At 53.4% G+C, this 26903-nt stretch overlaps 2 protein-coding genes across 5 annotated transcripts; one reads left to right on the top strand and one right to left on the bottom strand.

Moving 5' to 3' along the window:
- Positions 1-400: 400 nt before the first annotated feature.
- On the bottom strand, positions 401-2617 carry UQCR10 (ubiquinol-cytochrome c reductase, complex III subunit X). The gene is made up of 2 exons (XM_007128640.4): positions 2417-2617; positions 401-666 (listed from the first exon to the last, which is right to left on the bottom strand). Exons 1-2 carry the CDS (start codon positions 2564-2566, stop codon positions 622-624), a joined length of 195 nt encoding a protein of 64 aa, XP_007128702.1. The 5' UTR covers positions 2567-2617; the 3' UTR covers positions 401-621.
- Positions 2618-2701: 84 nt separating this feature from the next.
- Positions 2702-26802, top strand: ZMAT5 (zinc finger matrin-type 5). Of its 4 annotated transcripts, none has more exons than XM_024121136.3 (6): positions 2702-3006; positions 14524-14678; positions 17281-17394; positions 19436-19516; positions 20773-20884; positions 26401-26802. In XM_024121136.3, the coding sequence occupies exons 2-6, from the start codon at positions 14552-14554 to the stop codon at positions 26528-26530; spliced, it is 564 nt and encodes a 187-aa protein (XP_023976904.1). In that variant the 5' UTR covers positions 2702-3006; positions 14524-14551; the 3' UTR covers positions 26531-26802. The 4 variants fall into 4 exon arrangements, with proteins under 4 accessions (XP_023976904.1, XP_007128701.1, XP_028336207.1 ...); XM_007128639.4 differs by having other exon boundaries at positions 17332-17394; XM_028480406.2 differs by lacking the exon at positions 2702-3006 and adding an exon at positions 5443-5573.
- The last annotated feature ends 101 nt before the right edge of the window (positions 26803-26903 follow it).

Genomic DNA, 26903 nt, shown 5'->3' on the forward strand with positions numbered 1-26903 from the left:
TTCCAATGTCCCTTATAGCCATCAGAAGATGAGCGGTGACCCACAGAGGTACGCCAGCTTACCCAAAGATACTCAACAAGTTAAAGGCAGAATGGAGACTAAACCCTCAGGCCATGGTTTGTTCCCCTGCTGGATCCACAGAGCTTCCCTAGGGCCAAGCCAGTTAGCTATCCTCTGCCTGACTTAAGAATGGAGTTATTGGTTTAGAAGCCAAAGCTGAAGATAACATCACCAACTCTAGCTCATGGTTTGAAAACTAGAATTCTTCTTTGGAAGTTAATGGGAAACCCAAAATAATGGAATCTGCCCTTCAGATGTTTGCAGAGGACTTTGAAGTGGTGTCAAATAACTGTTAAGTGAAGATCAGGTAGTTAAAAAGCACCCGATGCAGAAGCAGGTCTCAAGGACAATTTACATTTATTTGTTGATGACTCTGACTAAACATACTTCAAACAGAGCAGAAGTTAAAGAGTCTGTCAGGTGACGTCATCTCCTGCCAACAGCTAAAGGTGGCCCCTGTAGAGTGACATGAGCTTCATCTTCAAGCTGAGGCCCTGACTCTGGGCAAACAGCTGGTGGGTAGACCTGGTCCTTCTGGCCTGGATTGGGGCCTCCGAGGAACTACGCCTTGTTCTCATACTTGTGCTTGATGTGTTTCCATAGCTTCTGCATTTTAAAGACAAGAACCACAAACTTAGTTTTGCCTCTCACATTTTATAACTCCTCCCACTGCCCTGGTCTCTAAAACAAACCTGACAGAAACATGTACCACACCCTGACAGTTTGCAGTGGGCAAACTGGAAGCAGTACTAGGCTTGATGTACATTCCTAACATTTACAGAATGCTCTGATGCTCTCAATCAGTGTGTGAAATAAGTGGGAAGGCATGATCTCACTTTACAGGAAACAGGTAGAGAGATTGAGGGACCTACCCCCAGAGCACACAATTATTAAGGAACAGAGGCTGGAAAATCTCTCATTTCTTCAACTCCCAGGTATTACTCAAGAGGTCCTAAGTGCATGGTCCCCAAATACTTCACATTGAGCCTTTTTTTTTTTTTTTTTGCAGTACGCGGGTCTCTCACTGTTGTGGCCTCTCCCGTTGCGGAGCACAGGCTACGGACGTGCAGGCTCAGCGGCCATGGCTCACGGGCCTAGCCGCTCCACAGCATGTGGGATCTTCCCGGACCGAGGCACGAACCCGCATCCCCTTCATCGGCAGGCAGACTCTCAACCACTGCGCCACCAGGGAAGCCCTGAGCCATTTTTAAAATTTCCTCAGACCTATGATCCTTGGGTCAGGAACTAGCTGTATGCTCATTCCTAAAAGCACCAAAGATGGGTGGGTTATGACAACATCCTGAGATGCCTTCCCCAAACATTGGAAACGGCCAGAGGAACTGCTTGAAGATGAACAGTAGCAGCACTTTCGTAAGGGCAGAAAATTGCCCTGGCCACAGGCAGTACATCAGTGTACAGAGTCTGCCTGGGCTGTAGGGCCAGACAGCTTCAAGTTAAAAACAGAGTGAGTGGTGGCACAGGCCTTATTTGTCCAAGACCTTCCCCAGTATGAGCCACAATTTAACGATAGAAAGCAGGCAAGGCATCCAGCACAGTGCCTGGAACACAGTGAGTCTAAAAAGTGTTGTTATTCTCTATCTTATGCTTCCACTTTCTCATGAGGAATGTAACAAATGCCATTTTTTGAGAGTACCACCTACCAGGTACGGTGGCACCTTGCCTGCATCTCATATAATCCTCACAATAATTCCCTGAGATAGTTACTATTATTATCATTTCTATTCCACAGATAAAAGTGAAGCTCAGACAGGTTAAGAAACTCGCCCACCTTAATGTCACAGTTATTAATTGATAAGGCCCAGTATTCCCATCCAGGGCTCTCTGATTTCATACCCACCCTACTCTTAAGCATTATTAATACCACCGCTGACAGCATGGAAAGACTTTGGAACTGAAAAGTGCTATCTGAAAAGGCCAGCCACGGTATCTAAAGAGTTGTTCTTTTCACGACCGTCGCCCGCTCAAATCTGCCCTTGAAACCTTCAGACGAGATAGGGGGTCCCGGGTCTAGCCCTGACTTGCCTCTAACTCCCTGGTGATGTGGCCCTAACAAGTCCTTTGCTCTCAATAGGTTAGTCTTCGCTTCTGCAAATGGACAAGTGTGTGTATGGGGCGGGAGACAGCAATACTTAAAACCCCTGCAAAGCGGGATCTATTGACCCCATTTAACGTTTTAAGATTCACACCAGGCGGAGCGGACAGACGGCAGTCTGCAGACAGAAGACACCCAGGGATACCCCCGCTCCTCGTAAAGGTAGACTGAATCCCGCCCCACCTCCACTCTCACTGTCAACCCTCAGAGGGGCCCAAGGTCAGGGACGGCCCAGGCCCTCACCCCTTCGTTGATGTGTTCGTAGATCGCGTCCGCGCCTTGATCGAAGGCGCGCTCGAAGAACAGGGCGCCCACGGCTATGGTGAGGGCAAAGGTAGAGGTCCTGCGGAACAGCAGGGAGTACAACCTCGCAGTCAACGTCGGGCCCGCCATGTTTGTCCGCTGCCGAACTAGCGCCACTGCGCATGCCGCGACCGAGCTTTCTCTCCAAAGGTCCTCAACTTGTAACGCTTTATGGGATTTGTAGTTCTTCTGGATCTCAGCGCTCGTCGTTTTGAACTATGGAAGTAACTGATGGCTTGTGCGTGATTCAGATCTCCTAAAATCCAGATCACGGCAGCCCAAATACTTAGTAATAGTTAGTATTACCGAATTTTTCTCCTCAATCATTCCTTGCTGATTGAATATTTTAAACTATAACACCCAGAAGGCCTCGCGCTTCCTCCACTTCTGCGCGGTCTCAGCTTTGATTCGCAAAGGTTTCTGGGAAGGGTGGACCGATACACAAGGAAGGACTACGAATCCCAGCAAGCAGTTCGTGGCGTGAGGGCGCAGGAGGAGGAGCTCAGAGCCGTTGGGCCCCGCGGAGCCAGGTACCTTCTTTGGCGGGACGTCGAGGGCGAGTGTCCTTACCCCCACGGGAGGGCTTGGGCTCTTCCATCTAAGTCCGCGAGCCCCGCGGCGGGCCACACTATTAAACGGAATGCGGAGTGGATAGGGGGGCGAGGCCTGGGTGCCCGGTCCCAGGCTTGTCCCCCATCCTGTCTCCTCTGGCAGCCCCAAGTCCAGGGCTAGAGTTGGAGCCTGTGGCAACCAGTCGGGTCCTGGGGGCTGAATCCCTCTGCCCAGCCTCAGGGGAAGTGGCGATTCTGCCCATGCTTCATGTTCCCCTCATCCCTGGGTTTCTCAGCTGACAATCCTGGCTTGGAAGGCAGGAGACCTAGATCCACTCATTCCTTCTTGGGAATAGAAATAGCAAGGATTTTGGAGGACTAGGGCCGTCCAGCACATGTTTTCTAAGTGCCTCTGGGCCTTGCGCTGCGGACCCAGCGGTGAACAAGTCCCTGCCTTCATGGAGCACCCATTCTACTGTGTATGGGTAGATGGGAAGGTGCAGTAATGACAAGTAATGCTTTGCAGAGCTGAAGAAAGGGGAGGGGGTGGGGGTGGTAATATTTTAGACAAGGTGGGCCCCAGGGCAACACTTAACCCTAGACGTGAGTGAATAGTAGCCGTTCAAACAGGAAAACGTTGGTGCAAAGTCCTTGAGGCTGCTCTATCCTGGGGTGTTTGAGGGGGGAAAAAGTAGAGTGGACTATGAAGTAGGCTCAGGTCAGCTCATATCTGGCCTTGTAACCCGTGGTAAAGAGTCTTATTTTTTTCTAACTGCACTAGGAACAGACTGAAGAGGGGAAGTTGCTGTGGTGGGTCAATTGAGGCAGGGTAGTAATTTAGATTAGGGTGTGGTTTAGAGTAGTGATCAGATTTGGGATGTATTTTTGGAGGTGGGACAAACAGAACAAACTGACAGATGCATGTAGGGCGTACAGGAAAGTGGACTCAAGAATGGCATCAGGGCTTCCCTGGTGGCGCAGTGGTTGAGAGTCCGCCTGCCGATGCAGGGGATGCGGGTTCGTGCCCCGGTCCGGGAAGATCCCACGTGCCGCGGAGCGGCTGGGCCCATGAGCCATGGCCGCTGAGCCTGTGCTCCGCAACGCGAGAGGCCACAACAGCAGTGAGAGGCCCGCGTACCGCAAAAAAAAAAAAAAAAGAACGGCATCAAAGTTTTGACCTCAGCAACTTAAAATCAACAGGATGGTCTTAAGTTCTGTTTGGCCACATTAAGTTTGAGCTGCCCCTTAGGCATCAAATGGAGAGGTCCAGAGGCTAATTAGGATTTGGATCTGGAGTTCAGAGGACAAGCCTGAGCCAGAGATAAAAGTCATTGGCGTAAGTGTGGCATTGAAAACCAGGGACTGGATTCGAGACCTGGATCTGCCTCTGACTTGTAAAAGCAACAGTAATGCCTCGTTTGGGAACTGGGAGGAAAAACGTGAAATGCTCTGTATCCACTATGCGGTTATTTTCTATTTGCAAAGCGTCCTGGTAGCCCTTTCGGGCAGCAAGTTGTGAAGCTTCTGGGAAAGAATACTTATATCTTGCTGACAACTTCCCAGATGAGAAGTTCAGAGGAGGGAGGAATAATTTTAGGTGAAATGGGTAGGGAAGATCACAGGGAGTTAAAGTGGGGCTTGTTTTATTTTTTGGCCTTTTTAGTTAATTCTCATTTTGGAGCAACAATTTTTAAAAAATCTAATTTTCTTTAGGCCATCGATTTCAACTTAGAAATTATTATTCTATATATAAATCTAGAAAAATGACCTTAACTTTCCCTTTGATTAATGTTTGAACTCAACTTGAACAAACTAAATTCCTTTAAACATTCAGCCCTATCTTCAACTCAGTTACATTCCCTTACACATTTAATTCCACTTAGTACTTCAGATATATAATCTAACAAGCATAATTTCCCCAGAATACTTAAACAGTTACTAGAAAATCTAATAAAATTAACCTTATAAATGTAATAAATTTTAATACTTTTAACAAACTTATTCAAATTCTTTTTTGTCACTTGTTCTCAGTCGGGGGATTCAAAAAATACAGGCTCCATCTCTGACAAGAAATTAGGATATGGCGGGCACCTTTAGTAGCTTTTATAGTACCCCAGTGATTTTAATGTGCAGCCAGTGTTTCCAACCATTGCTAACCCCTTAACTTAGAATCACAAGTCTCATGTCAATTACTGACAGATACTTTATCAATTACCTAACTACATATTTTAACTTTTATATTTTAAACTGGAATCACAGTGTTTTTCTGTTATATACTCAATATGTCAAATTCTTTTCAATGTGATACTTTTTTTTTTTTTTTTTTTCTGTGGTACGAGGGCCTCTCACTGTTGTGGCCTCTCCCGTTGCAGAGCACAGGCTCCAGACGCTCAGGCTCAGCGGCCATGGCTCATGGGCCCAGCCGCTCCGCGGCATGTGGGATCTTCCCAGACTGGAGCACGAACCCGTGTCCCCTGCATCGGCAGGCAGACTCTCAACCACTGCGCCACCAGGGAAGCCCTCAATGTGATACTTTTAAGCACCAGGTAGACACTGATTATTAATAAACTTAGGACAGGATTATTAGTACAATAATTGATTTAGTCTACTACCTCTGTTTTCAATTTTAAGCTTTCCTGGAGTGTGACAGGATGCTTAGCCAGTAAGAAAACACTTTTATCCACTCTAACAAATTGTGCTTAGCGTTCTCATCAAGTAGGGGTTACCATTTCAGCTTACTGAAGTGGTTCATAGTCCGACCAGTTTCTGAGTGGAACACAGATTTGCGGGCTGTGTCTACCCAGAGTGACTGCCTTCAGCGAAGGCTGCCTTTGGGATGCAGGGGATGAAGAGGTCAATGAACAGTGGAAGCTCAATTCTCCAGGCTTTTATTTCTTGGGGGTACCTACTGGGGGTGGCTAGAGTCCCTGGTTAAAATGCACATTTCTGAGCCCCTCTCCAGATCTGCTGAGTCAGAATTCCTGAGGATCTGATTCAGGAGACTTCATTTTTAATAAGCTCCTCACCAGGAGCAATAGAAAATTTTGAGGAGTTGTTCTGAGAGGGTTGATCTGATGCTGCCAAAGGTGGGCTGAACTAAGGAGGCTGGTCCAGATGTGAAGGGGTGAGACCTGACTTGGGCAGTGGTAACAGAGAGTCACATGGTGTTTGGAGCCCAGACTTGGTGGTGGGGGGAGAAGGGAAAGGCAGAGGTGTTTATATGAGTCAGAGTATATGGTTCAAGAGCCTCTTTCACACTATTTTTGCCTTTCCTATTTGGAAACTCTGGCCTCTTGGGACCTTTAACTATCTGGTGAGAAACTCTCTCCATCCTGAAGCTCCTGGAGCCCAGATTTGGGTTGAGCTGACCTTCACTGGGCCAGGTCCACTTGGAATCAGGGCTTGTCCTATCAACCATCAGCCTGGAGTGAGGGAAATGTTTACGCTAGATCCCTTTCAACACCACCCCTGGCCGGTTCATCCAGGTGAACCAGGTCACTGGAACCATCCATGGAAGCCTCCTAAGGAAGAAGGAATAGGGTTTATCCCTGCCTGACAAATTTCCCACTTTTTTGAAGGGAATTTTTTGGGAAAATTTTAAAACTATACACGCCAAAAGTAGAAACTTAGAAAAACAGAAAAACACAAAATGAAAAAAAAAAAAATCCCACACATCGTAATTTTATTCTCTAGACACAACTACAGTAAATATTTTGTGTCTTCTCCAGTCTTTGTATGTGTGTCTGTGTGTATATGTGTGTGTTGAGGCGGGAGGTTCTTTCTCCTTAAAAAAGTGGTATCATGTTGTACATACTGTTGTGACAATGAGTCATTTTTCATTTATAATATGGGATGAACATTTTATCCTTGTAGGGAATTGTTCCCTTTGACTGATTTTTCTTTAACTGAAGTATAGTTGATGTAGTACTTTGACTTGATTTTTAATGGCACCGTTGAATAGGTTGGCTCACACCCTACTCTTGCTCCTTGCCAGTTGTGGGCTCCCTCTACCCAAAGTTATTTTTAGGGTAAAATGATGATGGTAGGCTTTGTGCATCATCATTGAACCCCTTCCCCCACTCTACACAGGACCCTGAGCGGTCTGCCTGGCATGTGGTGAGCAATGGATAACTGTCAGCTCTTTTTACTCTTGGACATTTGGAGTTTGGTTTCAGGACAAGCTACATTGCTGTGCTCACCTTGGTACCTAGATCTTTGAGATGATCTCTGATCATTTCCTTGGAGGAAGTCCCTGTTGGATGCAGGTGCCCCTCCTTGGGACCCCCGGCACAGAGCTTGTTACCTATGACTGTTACTGGGGGCACATCTGTCGGCCACCCATCCCCAGCACATGCTCAGCTCACGTTCTCGTGAGAGCATGGACTCTGTGTCATGAAGCGTGAACCCCAGTCTGGCAGAGAGAAAGTGCTCAGTGTGTTTGGCTGGTGAATGAATGACTGAAAAGGGTACCGTGGAACCTTTAGGGTTGTGCATATGCGAGTGGGAGGGGGGCCCTCATTTGACTTGACTCAGGAGAGTTTTGGGTTGTGGGGCACTTTGTACCTGTGGCCATCACAAATTGTAAAGTGATTTAGTTTCTCCATTCATTTATTTCACTGTATTATTTAGCTGTTGCTGCATAACAAATTACCCTGGAACTTAGTGGCTTACCACAACAAACATTATCTGATACGGTTTCCGATAGTCGGGAATTTGGGAGTGGTGTAGCTGGGTGGTTCTGGCTCAGAGTCTCCCACAAGGTTGCAGTCAAGCTGTCAGCCAGGACTGCCCTCCTCTGAAGGCTTGACTGGGGCTGGAGGGTCTGCTTCCAAGCTCACTCACTTGGCTGTTAGCAGGAGGTCTCAGTTCCTTGCCATGTGGGCCTCCCTACCAGGCTGCTCACAGTATGGTAGCTGGCTTCCCCCCAGAACAAGTGATCAGAGAAAGGGAGACACCAGGATGGAAGCCGTGTTGTCTTATAACCTGATCTTGGGGGTGACATACCATCCCTCTGCTCTCTTCTCTTAGTCACAGAGACCAACCCTGATACGCTTTGGAACGGGAGACACAAAGTTCAGACACCATTAGGTGGGGTCATTGGGTGCCAGAGAGGCTGGCTGCCATGTCCACAGATGTGCATTGAGCAGCACTGGCTTGCCAGACACTCTGCCAAGCACCTAGCATGCTTGACTCAATCCTCACAGTACTCTTGTGAAAAGTATTATTACCCCCGACTTCCGGATGAGGCTCATGGGTAGGTAGTTTGACGAGAGTATCACAGCCCGCTAGTGGCAGGGTTGAGATTCAGGCCTGGATGGGTGGCTACAGTAAGGACTGTCTTGTGTGGCCTGTGTGACTTCAGGCAAACTCCCTCCTTCTCTGTTCCTCAGTCCGTCATCTCCCCCCTTAGACCAGCATTTCTCCAAGTATGGTCTGTGGACTCTGCATCAGGGCCTCCTTAGACCCTACCCCTGTCCCAGACCTGCTGAGTTAAGAAATCGCTGTGGGTGGAGTCCCCACTGCCTTATATTGCTGAGAGTGGATGATACACTTTACTTCAAGAAGTGAACACGTGAACGAGGTCAGGATGAGAAAGCTGCATGGTTGCTACAAAACCCTGGGGCATCTGAGGGAGACCCTTAACATATCAGGGCTCCTATCAGGGGAGACATCTGGATCTTCTTGACACTTCTGTTGGAGCTGGGTCCTGAGCAGGCAGTCTGCAGGCCACCTGCATGGGCCGGGTCCGATGCCGCCGACTCCAGACGGCGGGCATATGTGGCGCTGGGACATTGCCATGCTCCTAGTGGGCGTGCAGTAAAGCTGTCCTCTGGCTGAGGTTTGCTGTTCACCTGGGGTCTGGTGGTGCCATAATTAGAAGAAATGACAGGTAAGCTCGAGGGCAGCATGTGGTGAGCACAAGTCCTGGATAATTACAGCATGCATCCCAGCCCCTGGCCACGGCTGAGCTGTTGGCTTATTTTAGCCTTGTGCCAAAGCCATCTCTGTACCTGAGACGCACGTGATGAAAGCAACCAAGAATATCAGTGAAGCACAGATGTCTGCCTTGAGCCAGCCTCACGGTGGAGCGGTGGGGTGGGGAGAGAATGGGTCCCGGGTCAGCCAGGCCCCAGTGTGAATGCTGGCTCCGGTGTGCCTTGGCACGCCTGGTGAGGGCTCCACAGGAGGTGCACGGGGGCCCTCAGCACCACTGGCCCACCCGCAGCACTCAGGTTGATGAGAAATCTTCCTTATCAGTGTCTCTCCCAGTCGTGGCTTTGAGCAAAATAGGAGTGAATGTTTCTGAACCTGTTTCCTCATCTGCGAAATGGATGCCTTGATATCTACTGCTAGGGTCTGTGAGGGTTAAATAAGAGAATGCCTAGCACACAGGAGTCAAATCTGATTCTCCTTTCTTCCTTCTTCCACCCCACAGTGTCTCAACTCGTTGGTCATCTTTTCCTTGAGCCTGGAGGCCTGCAGTCAGGTGCCATGGGCTCACCGGGTGTGGTCTAAGTCGATAGTGGGGGCCCTGCTGGAGACAGAAGCCCTGCAGGGAGGGCGGAGGTGGCAGAGACCTGCTTTTCGGGGGCCTTACATGTCTCTCTTCTCATCCCTGTCCGTGTCCCCAGATTCAAGCTTGTGGAGAAGAGGGTCGGTGAGCAAAGGGCGGGAGGCCTTGGGCTCCACGGGTGGCTCCCTCGCTTATTCCACCAGCAGTTCTGCGTTTGATGCTCTGTTCCGGGTGGTGCAGTTGGACAGACAGACAGAACTCTCTGCCCTCGTGGAGCCTGTATTCTAGTGGGGAGGCAGCTCTTGTGACAGTAAATCAGTGTGTGAGACGAGCTATGGAAAACAGAGCAGGTGGTGAGGGGGCAGACGTGTTTGCTGCTGTGACTTTGGCTGCAATTTTAAATCAAGTGGTCAGGACGTGCTGGGGGTAAGAGGGAGTGAGCCTCCCAGGGGATGATGGCAACAGCAGTAACGGCCTCCATTCTCTGTGGTGGTAAATTCACAGCAGTGGCGGGGTCCCTGTTTTATAGCTAAGGACAGACTCCGGGAGATGAAATAACTTTCTAGTGGTGGAGCTAGAATTTGAACCCAGGCCTGTGTGACCTCAGAGGGTGGTCCCACTAGCCTTGCCCTCTGCCCCGTGCCCATGAGGAGCCACCCTGTCACCTGGCGAAGCTCCAGGGAGCCAGCAGATGCTGTCGCCACCGTGGACCTGGTCTCTGGGAGTGGGTGGGTGGCACTGTCTGTGTTCCTGGTGAGGGAGTGGGGCCGGATGGTCCTGTGTTCCAGACAGGACCTTGCTCACACACTGCAGAGCGCACCAGCCTCAGAGGACGAGGATGAATCATGGCAGAGAAGGCCAGCTTAGTCAGCACCTCATGCTGGTGTCTGGATGCCGTAGAGACGTCCGGCTGTCCCCATTCCCCTTTCCCTGACCTCCCACTCAGGCTGCCAAGTGCGGTGGTGCAGGTTGTGCCTTGTGCAAGGACGCCTGGCTGCAAGGTGAGGCAGAGTGAAATACACTCTGCTTGCCAAGTTGTGTGTCTGGCCCGGTGCTGTATCTGTCCAGAGGATTCTGCAGCCGCATCTTTTGCTGATGTGTGCCAGGGCACTGGAATGGGAGGGAGTTGGGTCAGGAGCTCTAGAACTTCACACCTGGGCGATGCCTGGGTGAGGTCACCTTGCTGGAGGCCAGCTCCTAACCAGGGACAGGGCCTCTGCCTCCATGGGGTCAGGCCTGTGAAGGAGGCAGGAAATGCTGGCCCCTCTAAAGCCGCTCTGCTCCCTTGACACCGTTCCCGGGCCTTGGGGGCTCTGCAGAGCTGCTGTGCGGGCAGAGGTCTTAGCCTCCCAAAGGGGCTGAGGTTCAGTCCCACCCCTGCCTTGTGCTGTGTGCTTTGGACAACTCAGTTCCCCTTTCCTGCCCTCCCTTGCCTCATCTGTAATATGGAGCAGCTGACCACAGAGGTCACTTGGGCACTAATATCCTGTTCCTTGTTCTGAGTCCCAGTTTTCTGAAATACAGGCTTTTGGAGGCAATAATAATGATGGTGATGACGGCCAACGTTTCTGGAGGGCCTCCTGTGGGCCAGGCTCTGTGCTAAGTGACACACGTGTGTGTGTGTGCCCTTAGAGATCACCTGGTCTAGCTGCCTGCCTCCCACTTCACATGTGGGGAAACCGAGGCCTAGAGAGGGCAAGTGACAGAGCCACATCCTCACCTGGCAGAGCTGGGACTAGACGCAAGGTCCATTGGCCCTTCCCGGATGGCTGAGCACTTCCCCTGTGCCAGATGAGGGGTGGCCAGAGTGAGGCATGGGTGGACAGTGCTGCCATAATGGCCCTCAGCTGAGGCTGGTGTGCCCCCCGTGGTTTGTGCATGTGAGAGAGGGGAAAACACGAATACACACGCTCACACAGACACACACAGCCCAGCCCTGAGGGGCTCATCATTTGAATCAGTGTTGCTGGGTAGGTTGGGAGAGGGGCATGTGATCTTCATTTCCTGGTGGTTTGGTGGGAGACCTGCTTTGCCCTTCCTGGATGTGTGATCTGGGGCACCTCACAGTACCTCTCTGGGCCTCAGTTTCCTCAATCGTAAATGAGGTTGTAATACATACCTCTTGGGGTTTGAAGGGGCCACGTGGTCCTGGGGGTGTAGTGAGTAAAGGAAAGCTGTCATCAGAATGATTTGTTGGGAGGCGACTTTCATAAGTGATTAGGAGTGTGGGCTCTAGAGCCATCCTGCCTGTGTTCTAAGCCCAGCTCGGCTGCTTTCTAGCAGCATGATCTTGGCTAAGTCACTTCACTTCTTGGAGCCTCAGTGCCCTCATCTGAAACCTCACAGGTTGTCCTGAGGATTAAGTGAGATGATGCATTATAAAGCTTTTAGCCCAGTGCTGGCACATAGTAGGTGCTTAGTGCATCAAATATTACATAACATTTATTGTACACTTGCTCAATGCCAGACATTATTAGTGTCATTTGTATTGCTGTTACTTTTTTATTAATAATTCATTTGGATTCAAACTTCTGTGTGCTGCTCCCTAAGCAATCAGCCAACCCGTTGGACCCACCGCCCCATATTCCTACAGTGAAAGTAGAGGCCTGGAGAGGTCCAAGGTCACACAGCTGGCTTCCCAGTGCCCTGTGTGGTTTTGCCCAGCTAAGTCTGCCACCGAGCCACTGTTCCTTATCAGTCTCCTGGAGGAACACCCCTCCCCTCCCCTCCCCTCCCCTCCCCTCCCCTCCCCTCCCCTCCCCTCCCCTCCCCTCCCCTTTATGCTCCAGAGCCAGCGGCTCCTCTGAGCTTCAGCCTTCGTGAATGGCTTAGTTAAGCACTCGGCCGTTAAACGTTCATCTCTTACAATTTCAGTCCAATTCCTATCCCCTCCCCTCCCCTCCCCTCCCCTCCCCTTTATGCTCCAGAGCCAGCGGCTCCTCTGAGCTTCAGCCTTCGTGAATGGCTTAGTTAAGCACTCGGCCGTTAAACGTTCATCTCTTACAATTTCAGTCCAATTCCTATAAGTTTATTGGCAAGATGGGGTGTATTAGAGCTGCCAAATTTAATATATCAAGTCCGCGTGTCTGGGATGCGGTTTCTCAGCAGTAATGGGAGAAGAGAGGTTTTATACGTTTTCATTTTGAATGACTGTTCCTGATCCCATTACAGCCCTTGACTTAACAGCTCCTGCTGTCTCTGCCGCAGGAGCGGCTTTCTCCATCCCTCGCCTGGCTTCCTGGACTGTCCAGGGGCTTGTTTGTCTCTGTGTCTTTCCCCATTCTCTTCTTCCCAACATGTATTCCCCCATCTATCTGCCCTGTGGGTCAGGTCTCAGCTTTAACTTTATTTGCCAGATTCTGAGAGTCTGGGGCTTTTGCCGCTGGCCTGGGCTGCTACCTCGTGACCTTGGGGAAGTCACTTTTCTTCCTCCTCTTGGCCTCAGGAACCTGCTCTGGGAAATGAGGGGTCAGACTATAGGACCTGAAAGGTGAGAGGCTATTCTGGGCTCAGCCTTTGTAGATCCCACCTGGTGGCCCTGAGTGGACCCATTTGTCCTCTGGTCTTGTGACACCAAATGGCGACTCAAGGGCTGGCCTTGAGTCATGGCTTCAGATCTCCTGGGTCAGGAGTGGCAGCTGTGGTCACCAGGATTGAGGGTCTTAAGTGTCTGAAGACCCTGAAACGTTCTCATTTCCCTCTGTGATTGCCACCTAAGTGTTTAGCTGATCTCCTTGGGAAGCTGTGTGCATTTCTGCCTGAGCCCTCTGGCTTCTCTAAGCCTTAAAGCTGGCTGTGGAAGAGAGGACACCAGCAGTGGGATTTTAGGGCACCTGGGTTTGCCTTCTGCTTACCAGCTGTGTGACCTTGGGCAGATCGCTTCCTCTCTCTGAACCCCAGTTGTCCCATAAGGAAAATGGGAGTTAACTCATTGTTGAATAGCAAATATTTGGTTGCCTACTCTGTACCGTGCACCACTTTGGGGGCTGGGGCTTTGTAAATTTTATGTAGAATAATAAAGTGTGAGTGTCCTAAAAACAACAACAACAACAACAACAAAACACAAAAATATCCCAGCCCACATGGATTTATATTCCTGTTGAGGAAAGAAAAATATAATAAACATAACAAGTAACTTATTACTTCAAAGATGATAAAAGTGAAGCAGGGAATGGGGAAAGCTAAGTGGAGGGTTCTGCAATTTTAAATAAAGTGGTCATGGGAGATTACTGAGAAGGTAGTATTTGAGCAAAGATCGAAGGAGTCAAGTGAGCAAGCTGGGCAGGTATGCGGGTGCGGGGGGGGGGGGGTGCGGGGGGCATCCCGGCAGAGGGAACAGCAGGTGCAAACAGCGGGAGGTGGGCGTGTGCCTGGCGCGTGTGAGGAGTAGAGAGGGGAGCTGCGGCCAGCGTGGAGGAACAGGAGGTGGGACGTCAGGGGTGGTGGTGGGGGCTGTCCAGAGTGGGTGAGGTATGGGGGGGGGGGGGGGGGGGGTGCGGGGAGCATCCCGGCAGAGGGAACAGCAGGTGCAAACAGCGGGAGGTGGGCGTGTGCCTGGCGCGTGTGAGGAGTAGAGAGGGGAGCTGCGGCCAGCGTGGAGGAACAGGAGGTGGGACGTCAGGGGTGGTGGTGGGGGCTGTCCAGAGTGGGTGAGGTGGTGGTTCTCCAGCCTGGCTGCAGACAAGAATTCCCTGGGGGCGCATTAAAACATGCTGATGCCCAGGCCTCACCCACTGTGTTTCTGCTTTAACTGACCTGGGCGTCAGAACTGTTAAAAGACCCCTCTGGAATGAGGGGTCTCAAGCCTCTCAAGCCATAAGCATTTGCCTGGGTAGCCCCTCATGGGCTGTTGCGGAGTTCATACGAGCTGGTGTGGGTAAGTAGAGCCTTCCTGACGTGGCGCAGGCCTGGGCCCCGGGTGTGCTCAGGCAGGGTGGTGGCATTTCCTCTGCGCTCTGACCCAGCGCCCTGCGACTTCCCAGGCAGCGGCAGCACCCGGCAGGGGTGACCATGGGGAAGCGTTACTTCTGCGACTACTGCGACCGCTCCTTCCAGGACAACCTCCACAACCGCAAGAAGCACCTGAACGGGCTGCAGCACCTCAAGGCCAAGAAGCTCTGGTACGACATGTTCCGAGGTGGGTACTGCCGGCCTAGCGGCCGGGCTGACGGAGCGCTGTTCTCCAGTCTTTCTTATCATCAGACAGGGAAACGCTGCAGGCCAGCGACAATGCTGGTCTGGGCTCTTTGAGGAGCCACCCCAGCCACTGTCCTCCCCACCCCAGACAGTCCTCTGGGACGTCCTCTCCAACCCCTGGGCCAGGTCGGGTCATTTGGCTGCGTGCTGACTGTTTACCCCGTTTATATCTACATGGATTAGTGTGACAATTGGAGTGGAAGGAAGGACCAGGTCTGACTTGTTCTCCACTAAATCCTCATCCTGGCGCGGCACCTGGCACACAGGACGTGCTCAGTAAATGTTTGTTAGATGAATATCTCAATGAACAAGCAAACAAACCCAGGGCAGCAGGGCAGCTGTTAATTTGGGGAGCTGAAGCGAGAAGGACCAATGAGGTCAGATCATGAGGAGCCTTGAACGCCAGGCGGAGGAGCAGGGCCTGCAGCTGGAGGTTCTCAATCCTGGGTGCACTTCAGAATCACTAAGGAGCTTTTAACAATTCTCATGCCCTCCCCTTAGATGAATTACAACAGAACCTGAGAAAGATGGGCTTGGGCTGTGTATACTTTAAAAGCTGCCTAGTGATTCGCCGTGTGGCTGGAGTTGAGAACCACCAGCCAGATGCTGGGCAGCCTGGAACTCTTCTCCCATACTGAGTCACCCCACCAGGGCCCCTTGTCTGAGACTCAGACTCAGCCCCATTTCCAGTTTAGCTGTCCTACCCCAGTTGGGCTCTGGGCAATGTCCACACGCCCTCCACCAGCCCTCCTCCCAAGGGAAAGCCTCTGGCACCAGCTGGGTGGGCTGAGTCTGACAAGTCCAGTGCTGACCCCCTCCCCACGCTGCTGGCCCCACCCACGCTCCTGCAGGCCGCCCCGGGAGTGAGTCCTCTGATAGCTAACTCTCGACACCAGGAGCCCAGCCCTGAGGAAGTGAGGAGCCCCCCTCAGAGTCAGCTACTCACCAGCCACCAGGAAATCAGCAACCACACAGGAAAGGGTGGGGGCTTGAGACGCACAGGCCAGGGTTCAAACCTGGCACTGCCACTTCCTATCGTGTGTGCCCCCTTTCCCTGTGTGAACCTCAGTTTTTCCGTCTGCAAAATGGGTATGTTCATGTAAATGGTGGGTTTTTGAGTAGGAAATGGAGTAAGAACTGCTCCCGTTTATTGAGCATCCACTTCAGAGGCTCTCAGCCCTGGCTGCACGTTAGCATCACCCAGGAACCGTGGTGCTGAAGCCATTCCCAGCCCCACTTTCCCACAATTCTAACGTGGGACCTCCTCTGCCCAGTGCTCTCTCCATCCGTTATCTTATTAAATGTTGACAGCAGCCCTACCAGGTGAGAATTTTCCTCCCATTTTACGTATGGGGAAACTGAGACTTGGAGAGAGCTCACCTACCAGTCAGGGCTCGTTAATGGGGAGCCCACCTAACCCTTCACTTCATTTGGACGTGGCCTGGAGAGTATTCAATTGGAAATGCTTGGTACCTGCCCCAGCTGGGAAGTCTGATTTGAGGGCTAAGTAGGAATTTAGTGGTGAGGTCTCCATCTTGGAGTAACCAGTAGAGATGTGTTTGATTTCCAAATAAATTTAGGAAAGAAACAAGGAAGTGTAATAGAAAGTCTAAACAAAGAAGAGCAGAGAACCCAGGGGGCTCTTAGAGTGAAGGTCAGAAACACCAGGGGAACTATTTTGACTCGGTGACTTTGGAATCCAGTGAAAAGGAATGGCTAACACCATGAAATGAAGCATAGAAGTCAAGTCAGGTGGGATAAGGCTTCCAACAGCCATTAGACTTCTGAGGTGGAGGTCATGGTGACATTTGGAGGATGTGGTCCTGTGTACCTGGACTCAGTAGCCCATGGTCTTTCCTTTACCCCAGCGGCCTCTAGAAAAGGCAGCAGATGGACAGGGAAAGTGCACAGCCCAGACCTGGCCTCTCCTTCCTCCAGGGTGACATGAGGGCCTCTGAGTCAGGGCACCTTCCTCACTTGTCTCACTCACATACAGATTTTGACTGATTGATTCCTTGCCCACCAAGGAGCATACAAGATTTAAACTGTACCTATATGATGAAAATAAAAGTAGGAAAAATCGGAGGAAACCGGGGTTAAGGTTCATATCCAGAAGGATTGCCGGGAAGTCCTGTTGAGGCCGGTGGCTAGTGTGAGAGGGGAACAGAGGGAGGTGGGGTACAGCCTTGGCCATGGAGCGATGCCTGGGCCCTGGGGTTTACTGGTGGGCTTTTTAGGTTTTTATTTTGAAATAATTAGAGAGTCTCAGGAAGTTGCAAAGACAGTACAGAGAGGTCTTCTTCTGGTACCAGGACTTAAAAAAAAAAAAACAAAAAAAAACCTCCCAGTATGATCCACTGTGCAAAGTTGAGAGTCTCTGACCTCAAACCTGGTCCTGGCCTTTGGCTGGGTCTGGGTGGGGTGGGTGGGGCTGAGGTCACCTGAAGCTCAGATCACTCTGCCCAGCACCCCTGCCTGTGGGCATCCCCTCTTACCCTCCTCCGTGGATGAGGACCTCTTTCCTTCCCTGATCTCGGTGGTAGGAAGTGCCTGTGTGCAGCTAAAGTCGGAACCCAGATCCTCTCTTCTCGCAGATGCAGCTGCCATCTTGCTGGATGAGCAGAACAAGCGGCCCTGCAGGAAGTTTCTACTGACAGGTAAAGTGTTCTACTCCGTTCAGGTCCCCCTAGGGACCAGCATGCCCTGTCTGGTCTTCTTGGACTTCTGCACAGCCTCCCCCCACCCTCCCGCCTGAGCCCGCTTTGTGGCCTTGGTGCGTCAGCTGACTTGACACAGTCAACAGGGGCCTTCCCAGGGGTTGTGCCTTATGACATCCAGGGCTTGGTCCTCAGCTGTTCAGACCTAGAATGTGATTTTATCAGCTTACCCAGAACCAGCAAGGGCTGGGAGATTGCAAGTAAATCCAGGAGATACTAATGGGTGTAATAGACTGGCTGATTAAGTTAGCCTGGGAGCCTGACCTCCACTGTGCCCTCCCTCCCAGCAGGCAGGGCTGGAGACAGGAACAGGCCTGACAATGCTGAGAAGCTTCAGGGTTAGAACAAAGGACTCTGGGTGTTGATTTCACTGCTCAGTACGCAGCTAATAAAGATGCATATAGTTCAAAGAGAAAAAAACCTCAGTAAGTGAAGGAGCCAAAGGCAGATGAAAATAAGGGTAGGAAGAATAAGACAAGGCCAGGAGAATGCTTAGTCTCTACCATGCTTGCCTTGAGGTCCTGTGTACTCTAAGGGTTTGGCCTTGAGTTTCCTAGCAGCCAAGGCAAAGAGGAAAACCATAATGATTAACATGGTGTAAAAGGGAGCTTAGCACCAGGGAGAGGTACTGCTGTTGGCCTAGAAGAGCGGGGTGAATGGCCGTGCTCCCCTCAGGAGACCGTGCTGCCCCTAGAATGGGCACCAGGCCTGTGAATCAGGGGCTGCCATTCCCCATAGGCTGCACCTTGATGTGAACACACTGCTGGTAGGCAAGGCTGTCTTAGGACACCTCTAGTCTCCTATTATTATTATTATTTTTTAATTAATTTATTTATTTATTTTTGGCTGCTTTGGGTCTTTGTTGCTGTGCGCGGGCTTTCTCTAGTTGCGGCGAGCAGGGGCTACTCTTTCACTGTGGTGCACAGGCTTCTCATTGCGGTGGCTTCTCTTGTTGCGGAGCACGGGCTGTAGGCACGTGGGCTTCAGTAGTTGTGGCACACGGGCTCAGTAGTTGTGGCGCACGGGATTAGTTGCTCTGCAGTATGTGGGATCTTCCCGGACCAGGGCTTGAACCCATGTCCCCTGCATTGGCAGGTGGATTCTTAACCACTGCACCACCAGGGAAGCCCTATTTTTTTTTTTTAATTTTTATTGGAATGTAGTTGATTTACAGTGTTGTGTTAGTCCAGGTGTACAGCAAAGTGAATCAGTTACACATATACATATATCCACTCTTTTTTTTTTTAGATTCTTTTCCCATATAGGCCATTAAAGAGTATTGAGTAGAGTTCCCTGTGCTATACAGCAGGTTTTTATTAGTTATCTATTTTTGAGTAGAGTTCCCTGTGCTATACAGCAGGTTTTTATTAGTTATCTATTTTATATATAGTAGTGTGGATATGTCAGTCCCAATCTCCCAATTTATCCCTCCTCCCCCTAGTCTCCTGTTATTTTGAGAAACATTTTGGTCTCCCCAGTTGAGATTTGGAAAGCCAACCTGGACTTTGGTACCTCCTTGACAAAGCTGCCATTAAAGCCTTTCTGGGGCACAGTCCAGCTACTTGTGCCCTCGCCCCCCCACCCCGCCATGGGCAGGGGGCACCAAGGGGAGGGCGTGAGGAAGCAGAACCCTCTCAGGGACCCACCCATAGTTAGTCGGGGCTGCGGGCCAGGGCAAGGGGAGGTAACAGGAGACAAGCCTGCAGAGGCTTATGGAACCCAATCATGAAAGGCTTCAGTGGACTTTGGTCCCCGGCCAGGGAAGGGCTGTGAGCAGGGCCTAGTGGACCAGACAGGCCACGCCGGCTGCTCTTATGGCTGGGCCAGAGAGAGTCCAGCTTATTCCTCAGGGCTGGACTTGCTACTCCTTAGTCCCTAACACCCTGCCCCTAAAACTCTGGTGGCCCCTCATCAGGCTGCCCCTCAGCTCAATGGTAGGAGTCCATCCTGGGCAGCAAGTGACTCTCTCCTCCCGTTGCAGGCCAGTGCGACTTTGGCTCCAACTGCAGATTTTCCCACATGTCAGAGCGAGACCTGCAGGAGCTGAGTATGCAGGTGGAGGGTGCGTTTCACTGGGACCCTGGGCTGGGCAGGGGTGGGTGCTGGGGGGATGTAGGGGAATGCTGCCCCTGTGTCTCCCCCCTTCCCCCTCTTTGGTGGCTGCCATGTGGGGTAGGCTGAGGGCTATCCAGGGCATCAGGAACTGCCTTCAAACCACCCCAGGCATGAGTGGGGAAGGAGCCAGGGAGCCCCCATCCATGTGCCTGGCTGGGTTTAAAGTGACACGCATGGCTTCCTGTCCTGGAGTCCCGAGGGTGTGCCTCAGCCCCACCTGGGCCCTGCTAGCCTGGCATTCATTCATGTACACCCACCCGCCCTTCCTCAATCAGGCAACGTGTTTGGAGCCCCAATTCGGCCCCTGGCAGATCCCCCACTGCGCTCTGGGGACAAGGGGATAAAGAGAGCACCTTCCCTGCCCTCAGGATGCTCAGGCCTGGGGACTACAGGGAAGGGCAAGTTAGCTTCCCTCTGGAAACTGGCATGTCTGCCTTTAGGAAATTCACTTCCTACTGCTCCAATTAGAGATAAGGAAATTCCCACTTAGATGGTCTTTATCGATCTTCGCATGCAGCCCCTCATTGAATGGATGGAGAAACTGAGCCTCACGTGAGCCCCTGTCCAGTGTGGCTCCTCTGTCCATGTGGCCTCGGGCAACCAGCGAGCATCTGGGGTGGCCTGGCCTTCGCCCTCATCCACCAATAGGCCTCACTCCCCTCCGACCAGTCAGACCTTGTGGGCAGTGCCCTGCCCTGGGGATCTGATGACAGTGTAGCCGCAGCCCTGCCACAAACACAGGTTTCTAGGAGCTTTCCCAGGGCGGAAGTGAGGCCTTATGGGCCAGGCCAGCGAGTCCTGGTGGCAGCTGTATCTCCAGCTCTTCCAGCCATGGTCTCTCAGAGCCGTTGGCCCATGGTGGGAGAGCGCAGGCTTTGCCCTGTTCTGCAGCCCACGCTGCCTCCCTGACCCCAGGTCTGGACCCCTTCTGAGGACCAGGCTCTCAACTGTCCTGTGTCCAACTCCAAAAAACTTGGGAGGCAGCCAGTGTTTTGTCTTCACTTCATGGGGAAGCAGAGTGAGGCCCAGAGGGGCTACCTGGGGAGGTGGCTGCAGGATGGGGACAGGCCAGAGGCCCTGCTCCTGGCCTCCCAGCCTGTGCCCGCCCCCCTGCCTCTGGAAGGTTCCAGCTGCTTTGTGAGAGTGTGGGGTTCAGATGGGGGTGAGTATGCCCCTCAGTTGCCTGTCTCTCTATCCCCACAGAGGAGAGGTGGGCCAGGGAGTGGCCACTAGACGTCACTGAGCTCCCTGAGGTCCACGTGGAGGACTGGCTGGAGAAGAGAGCCCAGCGGCTGAGCTCGGCCCCAAGCAGCAGGTACAGGCCCCATGGGTCCCCTTCTCTCATGCCCTCCAGGAGCAAGACCCCAGCCAGCTTGCCCTTGTCTCCATGAACTGCCCAGGGACCAGACACGGGCGCCCCCAAAGGACTCCTCGGGGAGGGCCACACTGGGGGCTCTTGGGTCCCCAGGCCCTGGCCAGAGGCTGAAGGGCACTTGCCTGAAGGTTCCTGTGCCTAGGCCTCATCCCCCTGCCTTAGTGGAGTCTGCAGTGGCTGAAGGGGGCAGGTGGCCAAGCCAGCTTGACTCCACATCACCAAGTCCATTGCCAGAGGGAGAGGCCTGACTGTGGTTACTGAGGCCCCAGAAAGTCAATCACCACACTGTCCCCTCTAGGCCCTGCCAGATAGGCATGGTTGCTCCGACCCTGCAGAAGGGGAAGTGAGGCTTATGGGATGATGTGACTTGTCCAAGGGCACACAGCTCGGAGCAGGCACAGCTGGGATTGCACAGGCGTGTGACAGGCTCTTTGTCATTGTCCCATTGCCTCCTTGAGGAGGGGGCTGGGGTGGGGCTGGCCCAGCTACTGCCTGGGCCCAGCACTCAGGATGCTCAGAAGTGGACAGGGTGCCCTTTACCCCTTGTATGGGGAGCACCCTGGGTCAGGAGCCCACAGGTGTGTGCTGCGTGCCGTCCCAGGTTCTCCTCTTCAAGGTCACCGCCAAGACCAAAGCCAGGGCTCCTGGGGTCTTCTACCAGGTATTGAAAGAGAGAGAAGGGAGGAAAAGGGCTAAAGGATGTGCCTGTGAGCTGCCTGACTTGGTAAAGTCACCCCGTGCCGGGCTGCCTCCTTTCCCATCCTGCACTGGGACCCGGTGGCCTCATGGGACAGCAGGCTGGCTGGGACAGTCTGTGGGGTGAGGCCTTCCCTTGAGGCTCTGCCAGGAGATGAGGGCCAAGCTTCTTGCCTTCTCCGTGCCTTAGTGAGGAGAGCTTGTTAAGCTGTTTTAAAATTAACTTTGTTTTTAAATGTGCCCAGTTTGTCCCCCGACCTTGAAAATATATAGTACAGTCATAACTCCTGTGTTGGAGTGTGATGTCCCTTCCCTCTGGTCCTGTCAGAAGTGGTTGTGATCTTGGTAGTGTGGGCACCTCCCTCGGAACTGGTCCAGGGACCCATGTCCTGCACCCCAGGCTTGGAGCTGAGGCCACTCAGAGAACTCTGGGGGCTTCCCTGCTCCCCCGCTCCCTGGACCCAGCTGCCTCCCCGCTCCGCCACCGTGGTTCCTCTGCTGGGAGTGAGCCCCAGAGGCCTGGGCACCACCTGGGCTTGTGCCGAGGGCTCAGGGAGACCCTGTGGCTGGGCTGAGGGGGTGTGGGGATGGGTAGAGATGGGTGCCCTGAAGTCCCTTCCTAGGGACAGATGTGTCCCTGTGCTCTCTAAGGCAGCGTGCCTGTGACCATGAGACTCAGAGGGCTAGGGGACAAGATGGAGAAACTGAGGCTGAATGATGGGCCCAGAGTTGCAGGAAGAGTGGTGACCACATGATAATCAGGTGTGTTGGTGCCGTGGTGTGCCCGGCACTCAGCCCCGGCCTTTAGGGGGATTGGTGCCCCCGGTTTGTAGCTGAGGAATCTCTTCCCCTCCAGGAGGTTGTGACTGCCTTGGTCACACACCTGCTACCCTTAGCAGCACTCAGCTGTCACTTGAGAGAGAGCTTAGGTCCCTGCTCTGACTTTGGACCTTGGGCCACTTCTGTTACCAGGTCTAGGGCTGGCCAAGGGCCAGTGCAGTGGTTGGCCACTGCAGCTGGAAGTCTGCAGTGGTAGTGGCAGTAGCCGGCTGCTGGGATGGCAGTGACTGTTTCTGGAATAGAGCTTGCCGCTGGGGACCACCCTAGGCTGAACCCTATCCCCCGGGCTCCTCTCCCACTGACCACCCAACCTGGCCCCTTCCAGGGGACCTGCTTTTCCACTTGTTCTCTGTGCCTTTGCACCTGTCCACCTGCCTCCTGAGGGCTTGGAGCCAAAATGAATTACTCTCTGGGCAGAGCAGGCCAGTCCAGCCTTGAGAAAAGGAGGTTGTTAGCAGGGAGGTGACCATTTATCATTGCTTTTGCCATCACAGCCTCGGTCTTCCTCAGCCCTCTCCCCTCAGGTTGGTCTCATGAAAAATGATACCCACACCCTGCGGCCCACAGGCTTTGGGCTCTGCCCTTGCGTCCCTGGCCCCCACTCCGCAGGGTCGGGGAGGTGGATTGCAGCCAGGAGGCTGCCTCTCTCTGTTCCCTGAGTCTCCTACCATCAAGGCAGCCCTGTGGCAACAGTGCCCTCTCTGCCCCTCACCCACCCTGGCTCTCCTAGACGTCACGGCATCCCCTCCTGGTCTCCTACCTGTCTCTGCTCCTCCAGTCCATCCTCCACACAACAGGCCCAACCAGCTTCTAGAATATTCCCTGGCCCCCACTCCGCAGGGTCGGGGAGGTGGATTGCAGCCAGGAGGCTGCCTCTCTCTGTTCCCTGAGTCTCCTACCATCAAGGCAGCCCTGTGGCAACAGTGCCCTCTCTGCCCTTCACCCACCCTGGCTCTCCTAGACGTCACGGCATCCCCTCCTGGTCTCCTACCTGCCTCTGCTCCTCCAGTCCATCCTCCACACAACAGGCCCAACCAGCTTCTAGAACATTCCCTGGCCCCAGCCCTGCTGAAACCCTCCTGGGCTTCCTCCCCGTCGGGGGGACCCAGACTCCGCAGGCCAGCTTGCAGGGCCCCGGAGAACTTCCCTGCCGCCTCCACGGCCCTTGAGGGTCACCTTCTCACCTCTCCCATCTGGCCTCTTTGTCAATCCCGCCGGATGCTTGGCAGCTGGTTAGGTGTGGTGGGTGTTTCTGATTTGGGGGCACCTTGTGCACACTATTTCCTCTGCCTGGAACTGCCCCCCTCCCACGTCTGCCTGGCAAAGTCAGACTCATCCTTCAGGCTTTAGCTGAGATATCTCCCCTTTCTCCCCTTCCACCCCCGGGCCTCCCCCTCACGGCCCTGAGCTCACACTGTCATCAGCCTGGCGCAGACCCAGGACATGTTGGCTGCATGAGAGAGCATTTGGGGGAGCAGGGTCCCGGCCTGGAGGACTATTCCTGAGTATTAGTGCCGTGGGCGCCTCGTGGGGATGAGTCTGGTGGCCCCTCTTCCTCTCTGGGTGTCTGTGTCCTCCCCCCAGGACACAGGGCAGAGATGGCTGCCTGGCCCACCTGGGGCCACCCAGACCCGAGGGCTCTGACCTCACAGGCTGAGTGGAGCCCTCAAGGTGAGCCGGGCTAACCGTCCTTGTAAAGGGGAGATGGAGGCTCGATGGGGCCCCAGCCTGGTGCATTGTCCCACCCCCGTGCCCCAGCAGACTGACCCTGAGGCACCTGCTGGGAGCAGACAGTAGGGGGAGGGAGGGGCCAGCCTCAGGTGAGCAGGCCAATCCCTGCGAGGCCAGTGCTCGCCCCTGCTTTCCACTGTTGGCTCTTCAGATTGTGACTTTATCCGTCTTAATCTTCCCCTTTGCACCCCTCTCAGGGCTGGTGCTACTGTTCTGGCCCAGGTGCCTCCCTAAGACTCTCTCCTAATTAGGACCATGGCTGGGGACAGGTGAAAGAGAGCTGCCCTGTCCCTGTGACGGGGCAGACAGGCCAAGAGAGAAGCCACGAGCACAGTCCTGCGCACCTGTGTCCCCATCTGCTCCGTGCAGGCTGGAGGGGTGTGCTCCAAGGCCTCGGGGCCCGCATGTCTGAGGCCCGGGGAATTCCCCCCTCTCCTGGCGGGAGGCCTCAGCTGCCTGGGAGTCTGCCCCGTGTCCTAGAGGAAGGGCCTGAGGCTCACAAGAAGGGGATCCCCGATGGATCACACCCTCTCTGAGGAGAACTGTGGACACCCCAGCCCCACGGGGAGCCGGGGCTTGGCTGGCAGCCGGGGCTCTCCCTTCCAGCAACTGCGGAGCCTCCTCCATTCCCACCCTTCTCTGCGCCTGGTGGAGTTTATAAAATCTCCCCGGCACCATAAATCATGCTGGGAGCCGCTTTCTGTGCTTTCCAGTGGGCAGCAGGCAGCCGAGCAGGGATTCCCCTGTCCTTGTGCCACGGGAGGCCCCAGAGGCTGCACCGGGGCTGCCTGAAGCCCTTGCTCTGGGTCTGACAGCAGGTCAGGCCCAGGAGGGGTGGCTGGTCGAGCCTTCAAACCTCTCTTAGTGGGCCTGGGACACTCCCGTCCTGCAGAGGCCTGGCCACTGGGTCCCTGAGCCTGCCAGGGCCTCACCTTCACTGAAAGTGGGGCCTGGGGGTGGGCTGGGCTGGGCTGGGCTGGGGGCAGAAGCATGAGGGGCCAACATCTGGGGCCCACGTGTAGGTGGCATTCTGGCCTCTCACCCCCGATTCTAGACTGTTGTCGCTTGGGCCCGTGACTGATTCCATGCACCTCAGTTGCCTCATCCATAAAATGGGGTTCAGTAAGGATTCTTGAGTTTCCTCTTGGCCATGATGTCTGGCCCAGAGTAGTGTCCAGGCAGTAATAGCGCTCAGCCTGGCTGTTTGTCATCAGCAAACATTCACTGGGTGGTTCCCTGTGCCAGGCCCAGCTCTGGGCACTGCGGGAGCAGATGGATGCCACCCCATCCCCTGGTCTTTCCCCCTTGGAGAGCTCCAGTCCTACAGGGGCGACGTGAGCTCCCAAGTGAGTGCAAAGTAGCCTGAGGGGCAGAGCAGCCCCGGAGTGGCAGTCTGAGTGGGGGGTCGAGTCCAGAAGGATGGGAATGTGGAGCAGTTGGTGGGGAGGCTGCCTTTGCGCCTCAGCGGCTCCCTTAGGACAGGGCCAGCCCGGGCGGAGCACACAGGGTGGGTGCTTCAGATGGGCCCCAGGCCTTAGGAGGTGGCTCCGGGGGCGGTGGACCTTAAGGGGAAGGGGAGTGAGTAGCATGAGAAATGAGGCTTTTAAAAAAATTTTAGACAATATTTTTTTCTCATTTCAAAGGCTTGCGTGCTTGAAAAACTTTCTTGAAAAGTATAAAGAAGTAGAAAAAAATCACCCATAATTGCACCACTCAGATAGAACCACTGTTAACATTTTGCTGTGTCTTCCAGGTTTTTTTTTTATGCATTTATATATGCTATATATCTTTAAACAAAAATAGTATCATGCTATATACATTATTTTATAAGCTGCTTTTTCTCCCTACTCACACAGTAGTACATCATGACACCTTTCCTCGTCAGTGCATATAAGTTTGCCTTAATTCTCACACAGGCTGCATAGCATTCTCTGCTGTGGACGTGCATATATATTTAATCAGTCCCCCACAGGTGGACACTTAGGTTATTTCCATTTCTTATAGCTCAGTCTCTGCCCACAGCCCCCCTATTTCCTTGGGCTCAATCCTAGAGGTGAGGTGGCTGGCTCAAAGGGTCTGCGTGTTTCTGAGACTCTGCCTTCCAGGGGAGGGTGAGCTGGAGGGGGGTGCCCCCGCCTGGGCTTGGGCTGTGCTCCACACTAATTCTCTGTTCTTCTCTTTCCCTCTAGGGCTGAACCCGTCAGAGCCACCGTCTTCCAGTACCCAGTGGGCTGGCCACCAGTCCAGGAGCTTCCTCCATCCCTGCGGGCACCCCCGCCTGGGGGCTGGCCCCTGCAGCCCAGCGTCCAGTGGGGCTGAGTCCCTTATCCCTGCCTAGTCAGCCCTCCAATCAGCCACAATCAAGATAAGGGCTTGTACAGGGGACACCCAGGCCCCCTCCTGCTGCACCCCATGGAGCATCTGAAACTAAAGACTGGGCCTGGCCTGGCCTCTCTGAGGCCTAAGCGTCCTCCCCAACCAGGTGCAGCCCTGGTCCTGGCTCTGAGCTAGGCAGCTCCACCACTCCCACCCCAACGGGACATCTTGAGAAGACTTCCTTCCAGATGTTTATAAAGAAAGTCTGTCACCACCGTTGTGTGGCTGCTCTTGCCCCTTGCCTGGCGTCCTCAGCTCTGTGCTCTGGCCCTGGGTCAGATGATGGGCAGGGCTGGAGTGAGTGAGGTCCTCTCCA

This window comes from Physeter macrocephalus, chromosome 19, assembly GCF_002837175.3.
Source record: "Physeter macrocephalus isolate SW-GA chromosome 19, ASM283717v5, whole genome shotgun sequence".
Taxonomy (NCBI): Eukaryota; Metazoa; Chordata; class Mammalia; order Artiodactyla; family Physeteridae; genus Physeter; species Physeter macrocephalus.

Coding starts and splice junctions, on each gene's coding strand:
- UQCR10 (XM_007128640.4), bottom strand. CDS start 2,566: ATGGCGGGCCCGACGTTGACTGCGAGGTTGTACTCCCTGCTGTTCCGC. Junction 667..2,416: donor ACGAACACATCAACGAAGGG/GTGAGGGCCTGG, acceptor TTTAAAATGCAG/AAGCTATGGAAACACATCAA.
- ZMAT5 (XM_024121136.3), top strand. CDS start 14,552: ATGGGGAAGCGTTACTTCTGCGACTACTGCGACCGCTCCTTCCAGGAC. Junction 14,679..17,280: donor CTGGTACGACATGTTCCGAG/GTGGGTACTGCC, acceptor TCTCGGTGGTAG/GAAGTGCCTGTGTGCAGCTA. Junction 19,517..20,772: donor GCTGAGTATGCAGGTGGAGG/GTGCGTTTCACT, acceptor CTATCCCCACAG/AGGAGAGGTGGGCCAGGGAG.